The sequence below is a fragment of the Mastacembelus armatus genome, chromosome 18 (genome assembly GCF_900324485.2).
Source record: "Mastacembelus armatus chromosome 18, fMasArm1.2, whole genome shotgun sequence".
Taxonomy (NCBI): domain Eukaryota; kingdom Metazoa; phylum Chordata; class Actinopteri; order Synbranchiformes; family Mastacembelidae; genus Mastacembelus; species Mastacembelus armatus.
The window spans coordinates 14,781,813-14,801,271 of NC_046650.1; the positions used below are offsets into that span (position 1 = coordinate 14,781,813).

General features: G+C 39.7%; 2 protein-coding genes across 6 annotated transcripts in view; one reads left to right on the forward strand and one right to left on the reverse strand.

Moving 5' to 3' along the window:
• The first annotated feature begins 341 nt into the window (after nucleotides 1–341).
• On the forward strand, nucleotides 342–15,670 carry sec24d (SEC24 homolog D, COPII coat complex component). The gene is made up of 23 exons (XM_026297932.1): nucleotides 342–436; nucleotides 1,454–1,654; nucleotides 1,946–2,048; nucleotides 2,267–2,403; nucleotides 2,655–3,020; nucleotides 3,412–3,533; nucleotides 3,821–3,932; nucleotides 4,267–4,394; nucleotides 5,466–5,604; nucleotides 5,842–5,957; nucleotides 6,770–6,894; nucleotides 8,015–8,206; nucleotides 8,488–8,581; nucleotides 9,383–9,499; nucleotides 9,735–9,905; nucleotides 10,284–10,380; nucleotides 10,480–10,625; nucleotides 10,750–10,888; nucleotides 11,378–11,496; nucleotides 11,651–11,830; nucleotides 12,097–12,288; nucleotides 12,896–12,985; nucleotides 13,729–15,670. The coding sequence occupies exons 2-23, from the start codon at nucleotides 1,504–1,506 to the stop codon at nucleotides 13,867–13,869; spliced, it is 3,177 nt and encodes a 1,058-aa protein (XP_026153717.1). The 5' UTR covers nucleotides 342–436; nucleotides 1,454–1,503; the 3' UTR covers nucleotides 13,870–15,670.
• A 1,985-nt stretch (nucleotides 15,671–17,655) lies between these two features.
• Nucleotides 17,656–19,459, reverse strand: part of kcnip4a (potassium voltage-gated channel interacting protein 4a) — a 99,892-nt gene continuing 98,088 nt past the window's right edge. For all 5 annotated transcript variants that reach the window (XM_026332003.1, XM_026331994.1, XM_026332032.1 and 2 more), the window contains 4 exons: nucleotides 19,183–19,290; nucleotides 18,398–18,502; nucleotides 18,244–18,306; nucleotides 17,656–18,162 (listed from right to left, as the gene is read on the reverse strand). In XM_026332003.1, coding sequence (XP_026187788.1) covers nucleotides 18,115–18,162; nucleotides 18,244–18,306; nucleotides 18,398–18,502; nucleotides 19,183–19,290 — 324 coding nt within the window. In that variant the 3' untranslated portion in view covers nucleotides 17,656–18,114. The remainder of the gene's footprint in view (nucleotides 18,163–18,243; nucleotides 18,307–18,397; nucleotides 18,503–19,182; nucleotides 19,291–19,459) is intronic.

The following is a 19,459-nucleotide window of genomic DNA, read 5'->3' on the forward strand; positions in this document are numbered from 1 at the left end:
ACCGCTCCGGTCTGCTGACGTGTATGGGTAACGTGTAACGCTATCACGCATGCGTGCAGCGTCAGACAGCCCCGTCTAGTGTCCTAAAAAACACTGACCGAAGCCAGAAGTTGGGCTGTTTACGCTTTAATATAAAAGCATAATGTGACGTTTTTATACAAAAATACAGGGGAAAAGAAATTCGCAAATGGTTTATAGCCAAATAAAAACATGTCCCATAGAATCTGATGTTGTGTTTACTTTATTTACATCGTGTAATGACATTTAATAGTCATTCGAGGTTTTATTTCGAAATACATAACCGGAAATGTGGTATATTTTTCTTCCGCATTGGTGTCGACGCTGTAACCAAGAGCGACCGGTGCTTTGGTGGAGTTTGACGTGGCACTCCGCTTTAACTGAGGCAACAGAGAGGAGGACTCTGCCCACTATTCAGGTAAATACCATTAATATAATACTCATGGACCACCCCACAGCCTTTCGAATAACGCTAGTTCTTTATTTCAATATATTTATGTTTAAAAACAACTGCGTTTCTGGTGCAGTGGAAAACTTTGTAACGTTAGTTTCCGCGTAGCTAGCAAGATGTTTCTAATCAATGTGTAATCAGCATTGAAAGCTGTGTGGTGTTATTACGCCCTTCCAATAAGGTGTTACGCTAAATATTACAGCCATAACACTGATAGAAAGAGGGCAACGTGTGTGGATATGGATTAAAGAAAGGTAAGGTAGGGATGCGTCGATTTTTAGCCATCATAACGGTATTTGACGTGGCAGATGAAGTTAGCTAAATACACTGGACAGTTGACCACGATTATTTTTCTTCATGCTGTTTTTTATCTTTGGGGATAAACCTGTACAATTGGTTTCCGGTACGCAGCTGTTGTTTTTGTTGTTCCAGCTGTGGTGAACTTTATTAACTTGTTTTAAAATAGTTCAGCACAATGGAAAAAGCCTACAAGTCTATTTTTATTAGACATTATTTCACGTTACCGCTACTTCATATAACAGAAAAACTCATAACGTTAATGTAGACCACTGACAGTCTTGGCCACAAATATTTTAAGTGACTTAATTACACGTCTACATTATGTGAATTTACATTGTCAGAACTAACGCCAATGTTTTGGGTACGCTGTGCATATTTGTGTGTTACGTTGTCATTAAAAGAAAGGGCTAATTCATGTAGTTACTTGAAGATAATATTACCAAAGATAGGCCTGTTTTATCTGTCAATAAACAGCGTCTAAGGTCCATGTTACACCACTGATGATGACTGCATGAGGTCATATATCGGTTGTTGTTGTTACACCAGATTTACTGTAGAACCTGTTTAACAAGGCCAGGATTGTTGTGAGAACTTTTTTTTTTTTATAACAATAAAAATACATGTGAAAGCAGAATAGGAACAGTAAGTCTGTAAGATTCAGATTTTACCATTTCAACTTCACAGGTTGTCAAAACTCATTCATTTTGGCATGAGAAGACAATAGTCCCATCAAAATGAGTCAACAAGGGTATGTTGCTGCACCCCCATACTCCCAGGCCCAGCCAGGGATTGGGGGTTACCAAGGTGGATTTGGAACTGGTCCCACACAGCCCCTCTATGGACATTATGGGGGACCACCTCAGACATTCACTGCCCCACAAGCAGGTAAAGAACTTTTGTTCCAGACACATTGCTCTTGTTAGGCTTTCATTTAACAAGTTCAGTCTTGCCAAACGAATGTGTAGATTTCAGGACATTATTCTTTCGTGATGTCAATTACAGCAAATACTGCTCTTTCACACATGAGCTGATGAACTTTCCAAAGAGTCATCTCCAGATGTTTTTACAGGCCTTTTTTGTCTGAATATGCTCTACCACATTAAAGGATTGGATCTAGGATTTACCTCCGACAGTGAAAATGACACAGAACTGTACACATGGTGTCTCTTCCTGCAGGTATGATGAAATCTACTGTTTCCTCTGCTGCCGGTATGCCTCCACCTCCAGTGTCTAATCAGTACAACCCAAACATCCAGCAGAATGGCACTCATCCACAAAGGTATCAGTCTTCACTAAACAGCAACAGCATAGTGTGGCTAATTTCCTCTAAAACCATGAAGAGGTAATAAGTGTGTAATGCACATGTTGCAGATGGAGGTTTCACTGACGAGAAACAGTACTCTTCAGATCACATTACTGTAATATAACTTCAAGGCACTGTGTCATTATGAGGCCATTCTGTGCCTACTGCATGTTATGAACTGTTCTGTTCCTCAGGTACCCTGGTCCACCAGCTGCATCTGGTGCCTATGGACAACCTGCACAGTCACCATACAACAGCATGGCTTCACATGCCCCACCTCCAACACAACAGCTCACCAATGAGATGAGTGCCATGAACTTGGGCAACTATGGTGAGCTTTCTAATACTGAATTACTTTTTCTGCAGATAATGAAGTGGGATGCAGCAATTATACCAGCAGCAAAGTACTAAACTGGAGATTAAGCTGCTAATTGACTACTGTTTGTTAATAAATGTCACCTATTGGCCACATGTTCAGGTTTGAATGATATCTTTAAATCTTTTTCCTTCTAATTAGAAAAACAGTAAGGATGTTCATATCACGTTAACTATTTATTGTGGCTGCTTTTTTTCCTTGTGTAGCCCCAGGTCCAATGCAGAGCCCTCCTCCTTCAACAAGCTCTGTAGCACAGCAGCCTTTCCAGACGTCTCCTCCTCCAGCAATGGGCCAGCCACAAATGCTTCCCGGCCTGCAGTCACCACACATGACCCCTCAGATGTCTCCACCACAGTCACCACACTCACCCCAGGCAGGCATGCCAATAACAGGCCAACCACCTATGGCAGGCCCATCTATGGCAGGCCCACCTATGGCAGGCCCCCCAATGGCAGGCCCACCAATGGCAGGCCCACCAATGGCAGGCATGGGTAGACCCTTTCCTGGGGCACCTCCTCTGGGCACTGGAGGTCCTGGAATTGCTGCTTCACCAGGATATCCACAGCAAGCAGGTAACTCTGAACCTGTATGCAAAAAAGTGAGCTTAGCTGAGTCAAAATAAGTATCTTTCAAGGGATATTACAGTTTTTTTCTTTTTTCTTTATTGATATATGGTCAGTAGCTCAGTGTTTGGATTCTATGACTAGATGAATCTCTTGTTTGATTAACCACAGCAAATGAGAGCAGTGAACTAAATCATTATAAACCATAACACACACATACTACATAAAAAAATGGCAGCAGAATCCTTGATAAGCAGGAAAATAAGAGTTCACATTGATAGTACTGGAGCAGTCAGTTCAGAACGTATATTCCTATTTACATTTAGTTTACATGTTCTCTCTCTAGACTTTAGCCAAGAAGTACCCTCTAACATCCAGCGTCTCCTGTTTTAATGTGCAGGTCAGTTTGGGGGACCTATGGCTGGGCCCCAGCAAGGCATGCCAGGGGCCTTCCCTGGAGCACCGTCCACACTGGCTGGCCCACCTCAAAAGAAACTCGATCCTGACTCTATCCCAAGCATAGTGAGTACAGTTCAATTCATTTCAGTACTTTTGACAAATATTATGTCATTCCACATATTCCACCCAGAGCTAGTAGCTTACTAGTTCTTTAAACGGTGTAGGACAAATACATGTACAGCTTCGCTTTTAGCAACACTACTAAGTATTTTCTCAGATTTTATTTTTTAAATGTTGGGTAATGGAAAAAATGACTAACTCAAAGTCCTAGAATAACAGAAGAATGCTACGTAGCTAACAGTTCAAAAGATGGTCAGATTATACTGTAAGTTATGACTTGTTTGTTTTAGACCCAAGTCATTGAGGATGACCAAGTAAAACGAGGAGGACAGGTCTTCAGCACAAACATCAGAGGGCAGGTTCCACCTCTGGTCACCACTGACTTTACAGTACAGGACCAAGGTAACTTAGAATAACATACATGTCTAGTAGATGTTAAATTGTAGAAACCATTAAAAAAAAAAATGTATTCCCACAAAACTACATTTTGAAATGTCTGTTATGCCTGTGTATCTGCTAAAGTTGAGAATACCAAGTTCAGTATTTTCTAGGTTTGTGGTATATATACTTTATAAATTATATGATTTTGCTCAAACGGTAAAGACATTCTTATGAAATATTTGTATTGACTATGATAAATTAAATATACATAACTGTGCACTTCTTTCTAAGACAGTGGTATACAAACTAAGTCATAATATCCAGGTCATTGACTCTTCTTTTTTGCTAACCCAAGGCAATGCCAGTCCCAGGTTTATACGCTGCACCACCTACACTTTGCCCTGCACTGCCGATCTGGCCAAACAGTGCCAAGTGCCCCTGGCTTCTATCATCAAACCCTTTGCCAGTTTGCCAAAGAATGAGGTAAAACATGGTTTCATATTAATCTTAAAGATTTCCCCATCTGAAAACACTTACACTTACCTTACTTACAAACTCAAACTCGCACTTGTGGAGTCTATTTTGAAGGAGTAATACCAAATTTAGTTCTTTTTTGGTCAATGTCTCCTAGTACTAAGGAAGTTAATTTGTCCTGTGAGTGACCTCCTTTTTGGATTATGTGTGGTCCAAGAATCCTGGCCTAGATATTTTCCCCCTCTGCTCGTTGTGTCACAGGCTCCAACTGGCCTTTTTAGGCAATGTTAGCTTTATCTCATCTGGCTTTAGGCTAATTAACTAATGTCAGATCTGCAGGGACCCCATAACAAGGAATGAGGGCTATACAAAAGGAGTCAATCCTAAGTGTATTGCACTTGCAGTATTAATTCCATTAAGTGCAATACGAGGCATATTCAAGCTATAATTATAGCCTAATGGTAAGAGAATATGATGTTGTGCTTCATTGTAGATTTATTGTTATATCATTTAAAGGGTTTTGTTCACTGCATGGAGTAAATAGACCAAAGATGCTGTAAACACTTTCACCCTACTGCAGTCTAATAGTAAACCTTATGAAAGCTGAGTTTATTTGAAGTCAACATTTTCAATGTACATTGTGTCAAAGCCTAAAAGGAACCTTAAATAAACTGTTCATGCAGTGGCTGTCATCTGCTGGTACTCTGTAACAGTGCTGCGCTATATTAAACAGGTTCATGCTGAGCATTCACATTCCATGACAAGCAAATGTCCATTTCATGATAGTTCAATGTAAATTGTTTGGATACTGTAAAATCACTGTTTCAAACCTGGTAGTAGTAGAGTATAGGCTTCTACAAAAAGAAATAGCCTGTGGTTGATACAGTTTAAATGATGTGTTTTTCTATAGATATTTAATAATTAAATTAACATCTTTTAGCTGTTACAGTCAGCAACTTCTTTTTTTCAAGGGGGTGTTAAGTTAGTTTCTTTAAAATACAAATAAACTGTTCCTTATTTAATTTAGGAACAGCTACTGAAAACCTGAACATCATTTTTTTTGTGTTTGTCCCTGTATAGAATCCTCTATATGTTGTGAACCATGGTGAGACAGGTCCCATCCGCTGCAATCGATGCAAGGCCTACATGTGTCCCTACATGCAGTTTATTGATGGTGGCCGTCGCTACCAGTGTGGCTTCTGCAACTGTGTCAATGAAGGTACGGCCCTATGCAAAAAACATCCAACATCCAACAAAGGACATATTCCGCTAACTTTTGAAATCACAGGGTATTAGTTATTATAATGAGCTACTAGCATTTACACAGTCTGTGCTATAACAACAGCAAGAAGACAGGCCATATTCATCAGATGATTCAGATTCATTCCAGTTTCAAAAGCATCATTAATAATCTATTGTGCACAGTTCATTTTATATTCATTTCTTTATATCCCAGTGCCAGTGTTCTTTTTTCAACATCTTGACCACATGGGCCGTAGAGTGGACTTCTACGAGAGGCCCGAGCTTTCTCTGGGATCCTATGAGTTTGTAGCCACCCTGGACTACTGTAAGGTACAGGGAAACTCCTCAGTCTTCACTCCTCTGTTGATTGCTATTCAGTACACATAATGCAGAGTGCATTAAACTGCTCAATAGACATGCACTTAAATTCAGGGATTGGTTGCTGGTGTAAAGCAGTTTAAGCACTACTGATTTAACTCTGCAACCACCATCCAACATGGCTGCTCAGCTCATTCCTTCTTGTAAACACTACAAAGACAGTGATTCTGATCAGCAACACAGTATGTCCCCATGGAGGCTGTGGCTGTTGAGAACAACATTAGGGTCAGAGTACAGTACATTGGCAAAGCTGAGTCACTCCACTGGCCTAATTTTGACTCTGTTTATTATGACTTATAAACAATCTCTGCAGGCCAACTTTTAAACAAAAGCCTGCAAGGTGAGAGTCTTGTCATGGTAACTGTAAAAACATAACATGTCTTATGGACAACTTGCTTCGCAGTGTCCTCCATTCAGAAGTCCATACTTGCTATGGCTTCCTTCTAGCTACCCCAGCTGCCCAGTTATAAGTAAACCTAATAAACATCTCAAGTATTTGAGAACTAATAGCAGAAACTTAAGGTGGAAGTCAGAATGGTAGGCCATGATTTATTTAGTTATTAATTAGAGGATTAATTTCTGGATTAAAAAGAGAAATAATTTAGCTACAAGTTTATTCAAAAGCTTAGGTTTGCAAAAGGGATTTCTTTCTTATAATTTTGGGATGAGGCATTTTTCATTGCATGGCTGTCAAACCATCTTTACCCATAAAGATATTAAAATAGTAACAAATTCATTACGTCTGCTGCCTTTTTCTCCCACAGAACAACAAGCCTCCAAATCCTCCAGGCTACATCTTTATGATTGACGTGTCCTATAACAACATTAAAAGTGGACTGGTCAAACTGATATGTAATGAGCTGAAGACTCTGCTGGAGAAGCTGCCCAGGTACATACAGTGAATTAGAAAAAGGCACAGTCACACGGTGTCTGACCATATTCTTAACAAATTCAAAGTGTACCAGAATCTGTTTAAAATTCAAAGCTAAGTTGAATGAATGAATTAACGCAGTTTAATTGAACAGATGTCTTAACAAAAAAGGATTTCCTTCGAGTCTTAAACATCAAGCCAACTATTTGTTTTTATCAGCTGTACATTCTTGCATGAGGTTTTACAGATAGTGGGTATCAGTTAGTGAGGGTGCCAAAAACTGAAAATATTTTAGTGTCGGCTCTCAGGTTTGACAGGCATCCAAAACAAAAAGAACACAACAAGATTTGCTGTCCAAATGACTTTAGTTTTTGTAATTAGTGATCCGCTTTCCCATTAACGAGAAGGTGATTTACTTCACTTAATTACTGTTGAAACAACATGCTCTGCTCCATTACTGCCGATACGATAAAGCCCAGTTTAAGTAAATGCAGATTTATTTTTCTTCAAGTTAATTACATTTTTAATCATCACTGGTATTTTAATCAATGTCTACCTACCAGTTCCACACCTGGATCCAGGGTGTACTGGTAAATGTCAAATATAAATGTAATTTTTGTTTTTAATGTTCTCAGTAACACTCGTATAGACGAGCTACAGCCAGCTGACTGGGCATAGCAGTGAAAACATAGTGTTAGTTCTTTAGTTCTTAAACAACCTAAACTAACTTTGTTTTTGAAAACCTATAGCTCTTATTTACTTCCTTTTTCACTGAATCCTCACACATAGTCCTTTCACACACACATACAGTACATACACTATAGTCTTAAGATTGTTATTCCTGGAAGGATGTTTATGCTTAAGTATTTGACATGGATTGAAAACAGACCTTTTAATAGGTGAAATAGTGCGTCAAAGTGAAGCTCATCTAAACTAGATCCATATCTTGTGTTTTCTTTTCCATTAGAAAAGCTTCAGTGCTGTGCTTTGTTAATTTATAAGTGAGGGAGATTATCGTAGCATAGTAGAAAGAGTCTTGGACAAACTTTCCTAAACTGTACACATGCAGCTTTTAGAACTAAAATTCGTACTGACTTACTAGAAACATGAGTTCATAGATACTTGTCTCTTTCATCAGAGAGGAAGGTGCGGAGAGCTCGCCCGTTAAGGTTGGCTTTGTTACCTACAACAAGGTGCTGCATTTCTACAACGTGAAGAGTGCTTTGGCACAGCCCCAGATGATGGTGGTTTCAGACACAGCCGAGATGTTTGTCCCACTGCTTGATGGCTTCCTCGTCAACTACCAGGACTCAAGGGCTGTTATATACAAGTAAGATGCTTGTAGTTACTAGTTTGTGGAAGAAGTGTTAATTTTGGATGCTCCATCACACAGTAAGGGCAGAGAGAATAAGGCACGCTGTCCCCAAGAACTCTCTGGAGTTTAATCCAGCTAAAAGAAGTTAGTTTATTTTTATACAAGATCGCTTTAGTCAAGAATTTAAACAACTGCCTTTTAGAACGTTTAACAGGGAATTAAGAACATATGGCATCTTAAGTATATTAAAACACGGTAGATGACCAGGCCATAATTCTGTCCCTTTTTCTCACTAGCCTCCTGGACCAGATCCCTGACATGTTTGCAGACACCAACGAGAGCGAAACGGTCTTTGCTCCTGTCATCCAAGCTGGTGTGGAGGCATTTAAGGTTAGCCACAGGGTGACATCTGTCAACATGTAATGGGAGATTAGAGGCTTACTGCAGTGTCCTTAAAAATGGCCAGCTGCTATAGGTTTGGATGTATCCCATAAAGTGAAAGATCAGACATTAGTTCATTTGCAAGCTTTCTATCTGACGTTCTGCATTTTTCAGTCTAACAACATGGTCTCCTATTTTTTTTAATCACTGTATCCATGGATTCCAATAAAAATGCAGTCAGGCCAAAACACATAAGTGTGTTTTTCTAAAAAGGTCAGCCATTTTAAATCTAAACAAAAGAAAAACTAGACGGCACCCACTGCCACAAGATTATATCAGTTTGAGAAAATATTTGAGATGTACTTTGGCATTGATGATTGAACTCATTCTACATACAGTATCAGCTCAGTGAAGCAACACATTTCTTTTTAGTCTTCCTGATATATTTGTGTTTACTTTAAAGACCAACAAACCTTTCTTGTGCTATGAGGTCAGTGTTTTGGCGCACAGTAAAAGGAAACTTTAATTGGAAACAGGCTATTCAGCAGAAAATAGTCTTTTTTTTCAAGCTTGTTGAACTTCATATTTTGACTTTTGGTGTTTCTTACATCGACATCGACATCACAGGAGAACTCTATAAATAAAGATTATTATTAGAATAAATGGGCAGGAACTGAACGTTGCAGCTCCTCACTTCGTTGTAGAAGCAGTAGTAGTACTATAAGCAATACATAAGGAAGGAATGTTACATACCTGAGTGTGATCTTCTTTTTGGGCTGTTTTTCTCTGCCATCATTCTCCCATCTCCAGGCAGCAGAATGTAGTGGAAAGCTCTTTATCTTCCACTCCTCCATGCCCACTGCTGAGGCTCCTGGCAAGCTGAAGAACAGGGATGACAAAAAACTGGTCAACACAGAAAAAGAGAAAGTGAGTAGCTGTTTGTGTTGAGTAAATGTGTAACTTCAAATATAGAGCACCGACTGTAGACTGAGGAAAGCAGAGCACAGATCTTTATTTAACTGACTTTCGTTAAACAAATTAATAGTGAAGACAAAATCCATTGTAGTGTATTCTACAGTCTCTTTGAGCTTTGTTTGGAATTTGAGAACGCTACTGCAAGGTAATGCTGCCTTACTCAGTTAACTACTCTTTCTTTCCATAGACCCTGTTCCAGCCTCAGAAAGGAGTGTATGAGCAACTGTCTAAGGATTGTGTGGCACAGGGCTGCTGTGTGGATCTCTTCATCTTTCCCAGCCAGTATGTGGACTTGGCAACAATGGCTGACGTGCCCTCGCACACTGGAGGCTCCATCTACAAGTACAACAACTTCCAGGTACAACATTCTGCACATGTACTTGTTTACAGTACAGGTGATACACAGAAAGATGTGAATTTGTTATTATACTGATAAATCATTGTTTACCACAAAGATATTTGCAGCCGTATAAACAGTTGTAGCCACATAATGACTTTGGCCCAAAGTACCACAGTGAAATATAGAACTGTCCCTTAGGAATAGTGCAACAAGCATGTGAAAACTCTCCAAACTTCCAAACACACTCTATACTAAGGCAGTACAATACAGTCTAAAGTGCATTTACAAGCCCCAGTGTGCTCATCATTGGCACTGGACCAACTTGTGATAACACTGCCATCTGCTGGTTAAAATCTATGCACATATATTTGCTGCTCACTCAAATCTTTTTGTCAGGTTGAGACAGATGGGGAGCATTTCCTGAGAGATCTGAGGAAAGATGTGCAGAAGAGCGTCGGATTTGATGCTATTATGCGTGTTCGTACTAGTACAGGTAAGAAATACTGTAAGATTTTCCATTTGGTGTTTAATTATCTAAGATTACCTTGGTATTATAAGGACTGATGTTACACTTACATGTCTGTATCTTCAGGCTTTAGAGCCACAGATTTCTTTGGTGCTGTCCATATGAACAACACCACAGATATAGAGATGGCAGCTGTGGATTGTGACAAGGCTGTGACTGTTGAGCTAAAGCATGATGACACACTCAGTGAGGAGACCGGGGCACACATGCAAGTATGTGTCTTTTAAAAAGCTGCCTTACTTAAGAAAACAGTCTAAATTGCTGTTGCTGTCAGTTAAGCATCAACTTCCCAAAGTATGACCTAACCCTAACCTTTGTTTGCACTCCTTTTCCCAGTGTGCTTTGCTGTACACCACCCTCAGCGGACAGCGACGCTTGCGTATCCACAACCTCAGTCTGAACTGCAGCTCACAGTTGCTGGAGTTATACAAGAGCTGTGAGACTGACTCACTCGTCAACTTCTTTGCCAAATCAGGTGAGGGTCCTGCGTTTGACGAGGCTTAGATACACAAATATTCTCTTCCAGGCTTGATCTCTACATTTGCTCTTAGAACATAGATTGTTACACAATAGCCATGTTCAGGAATGATGCATTATTTCAGGTGGCAGTCATTCCTTACAGTTAGCTCCCTTCACATGGGGATATAATATAATGTAGACATATGTGTAGCCTGCTGCTTTGCTTCAGTATCATTCTGACCTTTGCATCACCTGATAATTTACTAATGCTCACTGACTTATGAGTAAAAGAAGAATGGCCTGTAGAAATAAGAACCACATGTTTCACATAAAGAACAGAAGACACTGAGCCACTCTCTAATCTGCACATAGCAGACCTTAAGTACGGCTGTATTACTGACCTTCACTTGCCTTCTTTCACTGGTCCTGCTACTTTTCAGCTCACTGGTGTATTCACTTTCTCCCCCCCATATCTTTTATTTAACCTTTTCTCATGCCCATGCAGCTTACCGTGCCATATTGAACCAGCCTCTAAAGAATGTGAGGGAGATCCTTGTCAACCAGACAGCCCACATGTTGGCCTGCTACAGGAAGAACTGTGCCAGCCCCTCTGCTGCCAGCCAGGTCAGTGCAGGACAGCACCTACAGTGAAATTTGACAAAATTATACTCCTCCTCGATGTACATAGCATATGTGATACAACCCATGTGGACTGATGTGTAACTATAGATTTTATAATACATCTATTGGGTTTCTCTCTGCATATATCCATATGTAGCTGATCCTTCCTGATGCCATGAAGGTGTTCCCAGTTTACATGAACAGCCTGATGAAAACTGCTCCCTTGCTGGGCAGCACTGAGCTCTCCACAGATGACAGAGCCCATCAAAGGCTCTCGGTCACGGCCATGGGGGTGGAGGATACACAGCTGCTGCTCTACCCGCGCCTCATCCCTCTGGTATGGGATGAACTTTCTACCCTGCCATTTTTAAGACACTTCAGACTTTTTCTTTTAGTTTCACAGTTAATATAAAGTCAAACACATTTTCCTGTAGCTCCTGTTGAGTAATGTCTGAGCCCACATCAGTTGAATAGGTTACTCTGAAGAGGTGAAGGTGTTTCACTAAGTTTCTGCAAGTGCTATGTAAATTCCACCATTTCAGTGGGAAATGTCAGACACAGTGATGACCTATAATATATATATATATTTCCCCCCCCCCAAAGCACAACACGGATGTAAGCAGTGAGGCTCTGCCTGCTCCAGTGCGCTGTTCGGAGGAGCGTCTTACAGACTCTGGCATGTTCCTGCTGGAGAACGGCCACTCCATGTTTCTGTGGTTGGGCCAAGGGTGCCCACCAGACCTCATCCAGAGCATCTTCAACCTGCCCTCCCTCGCCCACCTGCAAGGACACATGGTCAGAAATCACCTCAATATATTTAGAAACCAAATGAAAGAATGTGTATTTTTCTTAAATGAAACATTTTCTTACCTCTGTGGTGTCTGGAGGCATCAGACACCAGATGAGAACATCTGGAGGTTTAGCTGGGTCATATGGTTTAGAATTTCAAATTAATTTCTGTGAAATGCACTTCAGTTTCAACTTAACACTTTCAACCCAGCAAAGCAGGAAATCATGATAAAATCTCCCAATCTGACTTTGATGAAATATCAGGCATTTAATCCATCCAAAAAGGAGAACAACCCCACATATGTAACCTGCAGTGCTCCAGTAATTAAACACATGAGAACCTTGTACAAAGTTCAATGAAATCTGTTTATTTTCAAGACAAAAACATGAACATGTGGTTCTGGAACATGGAAGGAGGCAGACAGTCAGTACAAGCATTTCAGGAAAAGTCTTCCCTTCATGAAATATGGGTTTTAAACGACCTCAGAAAAGCATCTTTCTTTCAATTATCAAATCAATTTTATCACACGTGTCCTTTTATGCCTTTAAGTATAATAAAGGTGAACTAGAGCCTGTGCAAGTTATTTTAACATAATGTAACTGTGTTTTTCAGTGTGCACTGCCAGAGCTGGACAACCCGTTGTCAAAGAAGGTCAGATCTATCATAAGTGGCCTCCTTGACAAGAGGCCGAACTCCATGAAGGTAAGAGATAAAGCCAGATGCAGCAACACACTACCTAAGACTCTCATCATCATACAAAAGTCCATTATGTGTTTTGCTTAGGACACAATCAACAAGCTATTTTCCCTCAAACATTTTTTTAAAATTTATTTTGAGGGAAAAGTAATCACTCACTGCACACAAAAATACTGAGACACTGATTTGCACTTTAATTTACCATATTAATGATCTTTGTCTCCCCCTAGTGGTGACAGGCTGTAAATTCATAACTACAGGAACCCTGATTAATACTGGATGTTTTATTTTACACAACCTGCAGCTGCTCTATCCATAACCAAAGTGGTTGGATAAACTACAAATGACTTATTAATCATGAAAAGGTTTGAAATCTGCTGGTACATGTCTGAGTGGCCCCAATGCCAATAATGTAATTATTAGAACGAGTCCTATGCAGAGGACAAACGGTTAAGAGGAAAAAGTTTACTATGCAGTTCCAGTCCTTCAGTAAAATACAATTATACACAACAGACAGCCTGCCTCTCATCCAGTGTCATCTGGGATCAGCTGCAGCTCCAACGTGACCCTTTACAGGATAAGCTGTACAGATACAATGGATTGTAGCTTTTTTATACAGTTGTGAAACTTTGTTGTATTTAAGAGTTTGTCATTTCATCAAATATATTGATGGACGCAGGTCAGATGCTCACAGTGGCTGCATTTGAACAGTGGACACTTTGCTCACTTTCTGTTTCTGCTTTGCTCAGTTTCAAATCGTGAGGCAGAAGGACAAACCTGAGATGTTGTTCCGACAGTTCCTGGTGGAGGATAAAGGTCTGCACGGTAGCTCCTCCTACATGGACTTCCTTTGCTACGTTCACAGAGAGATCAGGCAGCTGCTCACTTAACCCCTAACACCTGGTACTCAGTGTTCCCATCAGACTGGCCTGGGAGAAACAGGGCCTCTATTGGACCAGACACAAATTTCACAGCTTCACTCTCTTTAGGCTCCATTTGAATAATAAGGACAGTCCACAGCAAGAAACATTTTAAGTGTAGAACAACAAACCATAGGAGAGCCTTCTGAGACTCAACCTTCAGAGCCCAAAGCTGCTTTTCCAACATGCCTTTGTCCTCCCTCCATATACACGCAGTCTGATCTTTAAGTAACCACTCGTCACTCGCGGAACATCCAAAAAAAATCTGCAGGAATAAAATGGACAACAGATCTCCTGCACAGATCCTTTGTGTGATGGACTGTGAAGACAGGAATGACATCAGTGGTGGCATCAGCAATACAGCACATATCTCCACTGTGAATTCAAGTCATTCAATGATTAGAGCGTTATTTCATTTCATTTTGTAGAAGTACAGGGTCCAGATAAATCAAGGGGTCATTTGTGGGACATACTATGGATGTTTACTTTGGAACACAGCACTCATCAGGGTTTGTTGCTCGCCCACAAAAATTAACTTCTATTTCAAACCAGAAAAAAAAAAACATCAAATACATTTTCCAATATTTAAACAACTTTCTACAATTTAATCACTTTTTACTGTCCATTATGGAAAATGTATCCAACATTTGAGCAATGTATCCACAATATCAGGTAATTCATGATTTAGCAGAAACAATGCCAAAATAAAAGCCACTGTTTTACTAGGACTGAAGATTATTTGTCATTACACCATGAGCAATTCAAAGCATTTGATCCACACACGCCCCCACCAGAATTCAGATTCTGTGATCATTTATGGCTTAGATTGTATGTTTACAATGTACAGTGATGCAGAAAAGGTTTGGCGAGTCAGAATTGGTACTAAAACCGGTTGTTAAAGGGATACTTCTTTAACTTTGCAATGACAAAGAGGAATAGACAATTATGCTGAAAGATATTAAAGGGAAGAGGTTTAGGGACCAAATACTAGATACATTTTTCCTTGAGACCATCACAAAGATCCAGCAGGGGAAACTTCATAATTTGTTCTCGCTGACATACTGGCAACCAAACCCTAAAAACATCCATATTGTTATTAAAAAATGTTGTCTGTAGATGTTCAGAGCTAACAAAAACCTCTGTCAGGCCACACAAATCAGACTTTTGCCAAAAGTGGACAATTAAGCATTAGTTAAATCATCAGACTGTAGACCTTCAGTGTAAAGGACATTTACCGCTCAACTAAACAATTTCAGTAAAAGCTTGCTATATATTTTAATATCTACAACCTGAAAAATGGTCTTTCGTGATTTGTAATATCAGTCATGGTATCAGTACACTTATAGCATTGTACTGTATTGCCTTGCTTGTTTTATAGAGAAAAATGCTTGTTTAATTCCTGTTATTCATTTGATAAATATTGTACAATCTTGTGTATGTGTGGCTAGCAAAAGGTTTTCTTGTACATGAAATGTGCAACTTTAAAATATTACCATCTGCCTTAAGTTGATATAATAGTTGTTAAAAATGCATTAATGTGTATGTCCTAAAGGTGTATGGCTGATTTCAATCTATCCTTTTTGTATGCAAAGTTATCTCAGGTCATTTCAGTACCGTCCTCTCTTGAGTGGGAAGCAGTGATTTGTATGTAACTGGAAAGATGGATGGTTGGTTTTTGGACTAAACTGGGAATTAATGGGCTTCACTTGCCACATACATTTATTCCAAACCCCTAAACAAAACTTTGTCTAATTAAATCTGTGACAAACTATTGCTGTTGTATTATCCCCCTTTTTTTTTTTTTTCTAATGTTGGCGCCTACATTGTTGGCAAGCACAGGAAATTAATCACCTATCTGTACACCTAGCACACACACACACACACACAAGCCTTTCAGAAAATATTTTCAACTTAAAAGTCACAAAGATGCGACTGTACTTCAGAAAGCCAGAGATATAGTGCTACATCAACTAAACTGTATACATTCAGTTGCTGATTGGTGGTCATCTTCCCATTAGTTTAAAAAAAAAAAAAAACCTACTGCAAAATATCCAAGGTTTTACTTTGGACAGATGATCTACAATAGTACAATCTGCACTCTACTTACATTGGTCCTTTACTTTTTAGACGTCTTCATATACAGCAGACACAAACAAAAGAGCATGACGTAGAAAAGATCTTGATGCAGAACTGTGTGCTACTAGTTTATCACTCTTTAAGCCAATAAATGAGGCAAAAGGGAATTTTGTCTGTGTTACAGTCTTACAGCCACAAGGGGGCGTCAGAGAGCTCTTCTTCAAACCTACGACAAATTTCTCTCCACGATGTGATTTTTTTTTTACAATATGCTTGTTGACGAAGAAGAAAAGAGAAGTCTGAGATAAAATCAAATTAGAAGTGTGTTGTGTGTAATTTTATTCTCACGAAAGATCAGTGGACATTGAATCTTCGGGTATTATTTAGAGGAAAAAGATTTAAAATGCCTTATTTTCAGAAAGTTGCAAGTCTCCGCATCCACTGATATAATACTGTAGGTATGTTTAAAAATTAATAGTGTTATAGGGATTTGTTTTCCTCACTCACTGCAGGTACTTTTATCAAAAAATGTTGAGAACAAAACTGACTTGTCATTCAATCAAAGTTTTACAAATAGTAAAGAACACAAACACAAACCAGGGAAGAAAAGACAGGGAAAGTGAGACATTTTTTAAAACACTACAGAGACTGGTGTGTTTTGGCTGCTCCTCCCACTAATGCAGTACATCATCACACCGTATGAACACAAACTGTCAAATGCTGCAAATATCTGCAAATATTAACCAATTCTCAAGTCTAAGATTTCCAGCTGTTTTCGAAACAGAAAAAAAAAAGCATGAAACACTCAGTAACTTACGTATATAATGTCCAAACACACTCTCTGTGACCCAGTGGCTTCCAAAGAGCAGGAGGAAGTCAGTGAAAAAGACCCAGCATGCCTTGTGTTTGCTCACAAGTGGGGTCAGGGCTTTAATCAGGCACAGCAGGGACTGATCAGGCTGAACAGGTGTGGGCAGCTGGACTGTGGCCCACAGGACGAGGAGGAAGGAAACACCACGAAGCGTATTAGCCAGCAAGCCAGAAACAATGAGTATATTACAAAGTTTGTATCAACAACCAAACCTCACTGCCCTTTTCTTATTAAAAACAGTGACTTATATGAAGAAAGACCTGAAATTCATCCAAGAGCAAATTTAATACTGTACAACTGACAACCTTTTGTAAAGTGACCATAATACCATAGAAATACCCTCTAACACTTCTCTCAGTGTAAACTCCTAAAAACAAAATAAAAACATATTCATAAGACAGTTGCTTTACAGTGAATATACATACATACATAGGGTTAAATGAAATACACTGAAAGCAGCATTTATTTTATGACAAAAAAAAAAAAAAAATCATCTAATGCTATACTCATGGTAAATATAGCTACCTGTGTGCTTCTGTAGACAAACCATTGATACTATGGTCCGATTTTGACATCAGTACAATCCTTGCGTTGTCTCATTCTAGTTGGCAAGTAAACATAAAGTTGAAAGGTTTCTCATAGAGTTCTAATCTATCGCTTTATCTATAGTATATACAATTTAAAACGGTTCAATATATGTTTTTCTCTAAATGTTAATTAACTACGGCGGCGTAAGAACACTCTGGAATTTCGAGCCAGCCTGGAATGTAAAAACAAGACAAATGTGAAGTTACTTCAAACATTTTGTACTTTTTCTGATGCAGTAAAAAGTCACAGTGATTTCACTTGGCAGTAAATAAAACAAGTCAATGTCGCAGCAGACACACAAGCGACCTGTCTGAACCCTTTTAAGAGAAGTCTCTTTGATAATGTTGGAGGCTCTCACAGTTTGCAGAGCTTGGTGTTCAGACAGTGGGAATCAGCCTTGATGTTTTCATAATGACAACTCAACCACATCTACAGCCACAGCCCCCCTTTTCTATCCATTTGTTCATTTTCTCTGACTTTTCAATAAAACGTTCAAAAGGCAGCTTATTCCAGAGTGTTCCTACTGCCGTGCCCACTCCTACTTGTGGCCCACAGTAATGAACAATATATTTTATCTATGGTCAAAAGTCTGCATAGCACACTGTACACAGTATGAGTCCAACTCTGGGCCAAGCTAAAGATGATGTTCTCTCCCAAAATGCTCCACAGCCAGCCAGCAGTTAAAGAACATTTTCAAAGAGGTGCATTGATCGCATGATGTTTTCATCCTGCAGACAAAAACAAATCTCATGAGAAAAGGCTCGTGAGCCGGCAGCCGCGACAGCAGTGTCTCAGGGTGCACGTCTTACATTTTGGCAGCAGTCGATGAACTCATCTATGGTTACCACACCGTCCTTATTCTTATCCATCTTCTGTTGGACACACAGAGAAGGAAAGATGAAAACAGAGGTCTGCTAAAGCCTGAGCTCTGTCACTGACAAATACAGCCAGTGAGACACTTGCCTGGAAGAATACTTCTACATGCTGACGAGGCGTCTCCTCTTTGAGGACAGGGTATGTGCATTTTCCCATCATGTCATAGATGGCTTTCATGATGTCTAGCATTTCCTGTGGCACACAGAAAAGGATCAGTTCACTCAAATATGTGCTGAGGTTTAAAGATACACCTCTTCAAGATAGCTGCTGCAAACCCACTGGAACTGAGGTGGGTTGGATTTCATTTGCGGTGTTCAAAAGAATGAAAAATGACCTCTGAAAAACAAAGACGAAACCTGTCACTGTCACTGTGGATAACACACACACACACACACACACACACACACACACACACACACACACACACACACACACACACACACACACACACACACACACACACACACACACACACACAGAACCTTTTCACTGAAACAATCTTCTACAGGAAGAAGTGCTCCCTATAGAAATTGCTCACTGAGGTTTGTGGATTATCCAGGAGAACAAAGACGCTGTTACTGCTGTCAGTCCACGACTTTGCTGCAGAATAAAATATCTCACTAACTATTTGATGAATTGGTATGAAATTTCATACAGACATTTTTTGGTACCCAGAGACTGAAGCTTTTGAAAACTGAGCATCATCTCTCTTTTCTTTCAGAGACACCACAAAGTTGAGTTTGTTAACTTTCTCACCAGCTATTTGATGTGTTGCTATTTGGTGCAGAGAGTCAAGCTCCCCCTCAAGCATAGCAGTATTTTAGCGTTTGTCTCAGGACCTTTCGCTGTCAGCGGTGTTTAAAGTGACAAACCTCTTTAGTGATATATCCATCTTTATTGATATCATAAAGGTTGAAAGCCCAGTTGAGTTTTTCCTGGACTGTTCCTCGCAGAAGGATAGAAAGGCCCATAACAAAATCCTGCAGTGGCAACAAGAGGCAATGAGATTTGTACAAATCATAAACATTTAAAAACTAACACATTCTGTTATCAGGAATGTGGACAACTATGCAATAAACAAATACAGTCAATAGCAACACGCACCATGCACACAATGCAATGTGGGATTGAAACTAGTTTCTTGCATCA

Coding starts and splice junctions, on each gene's coding strand:
- sec24d (XM_026297932.1), top strand. CDS start 1,504: ATGAGTCAACAAGGGTATGTTGCTGCACCCCCATACTCCCAGGCCCAG. Junction 1,655..1,945: donor ATTCACTGCCCCACAAGCAG/GTAAAGAACTTT, acceptor CTCTTCCTGCAG/GTATGATGAAATCTACTGTT. Junction 11,831..12,096: donor ACCCGCGCCTCATCCCTCTG/GTATGGGATGAA, acceptor CCCCCCCCAAAG/CACAACACGGATGTAAGCAG.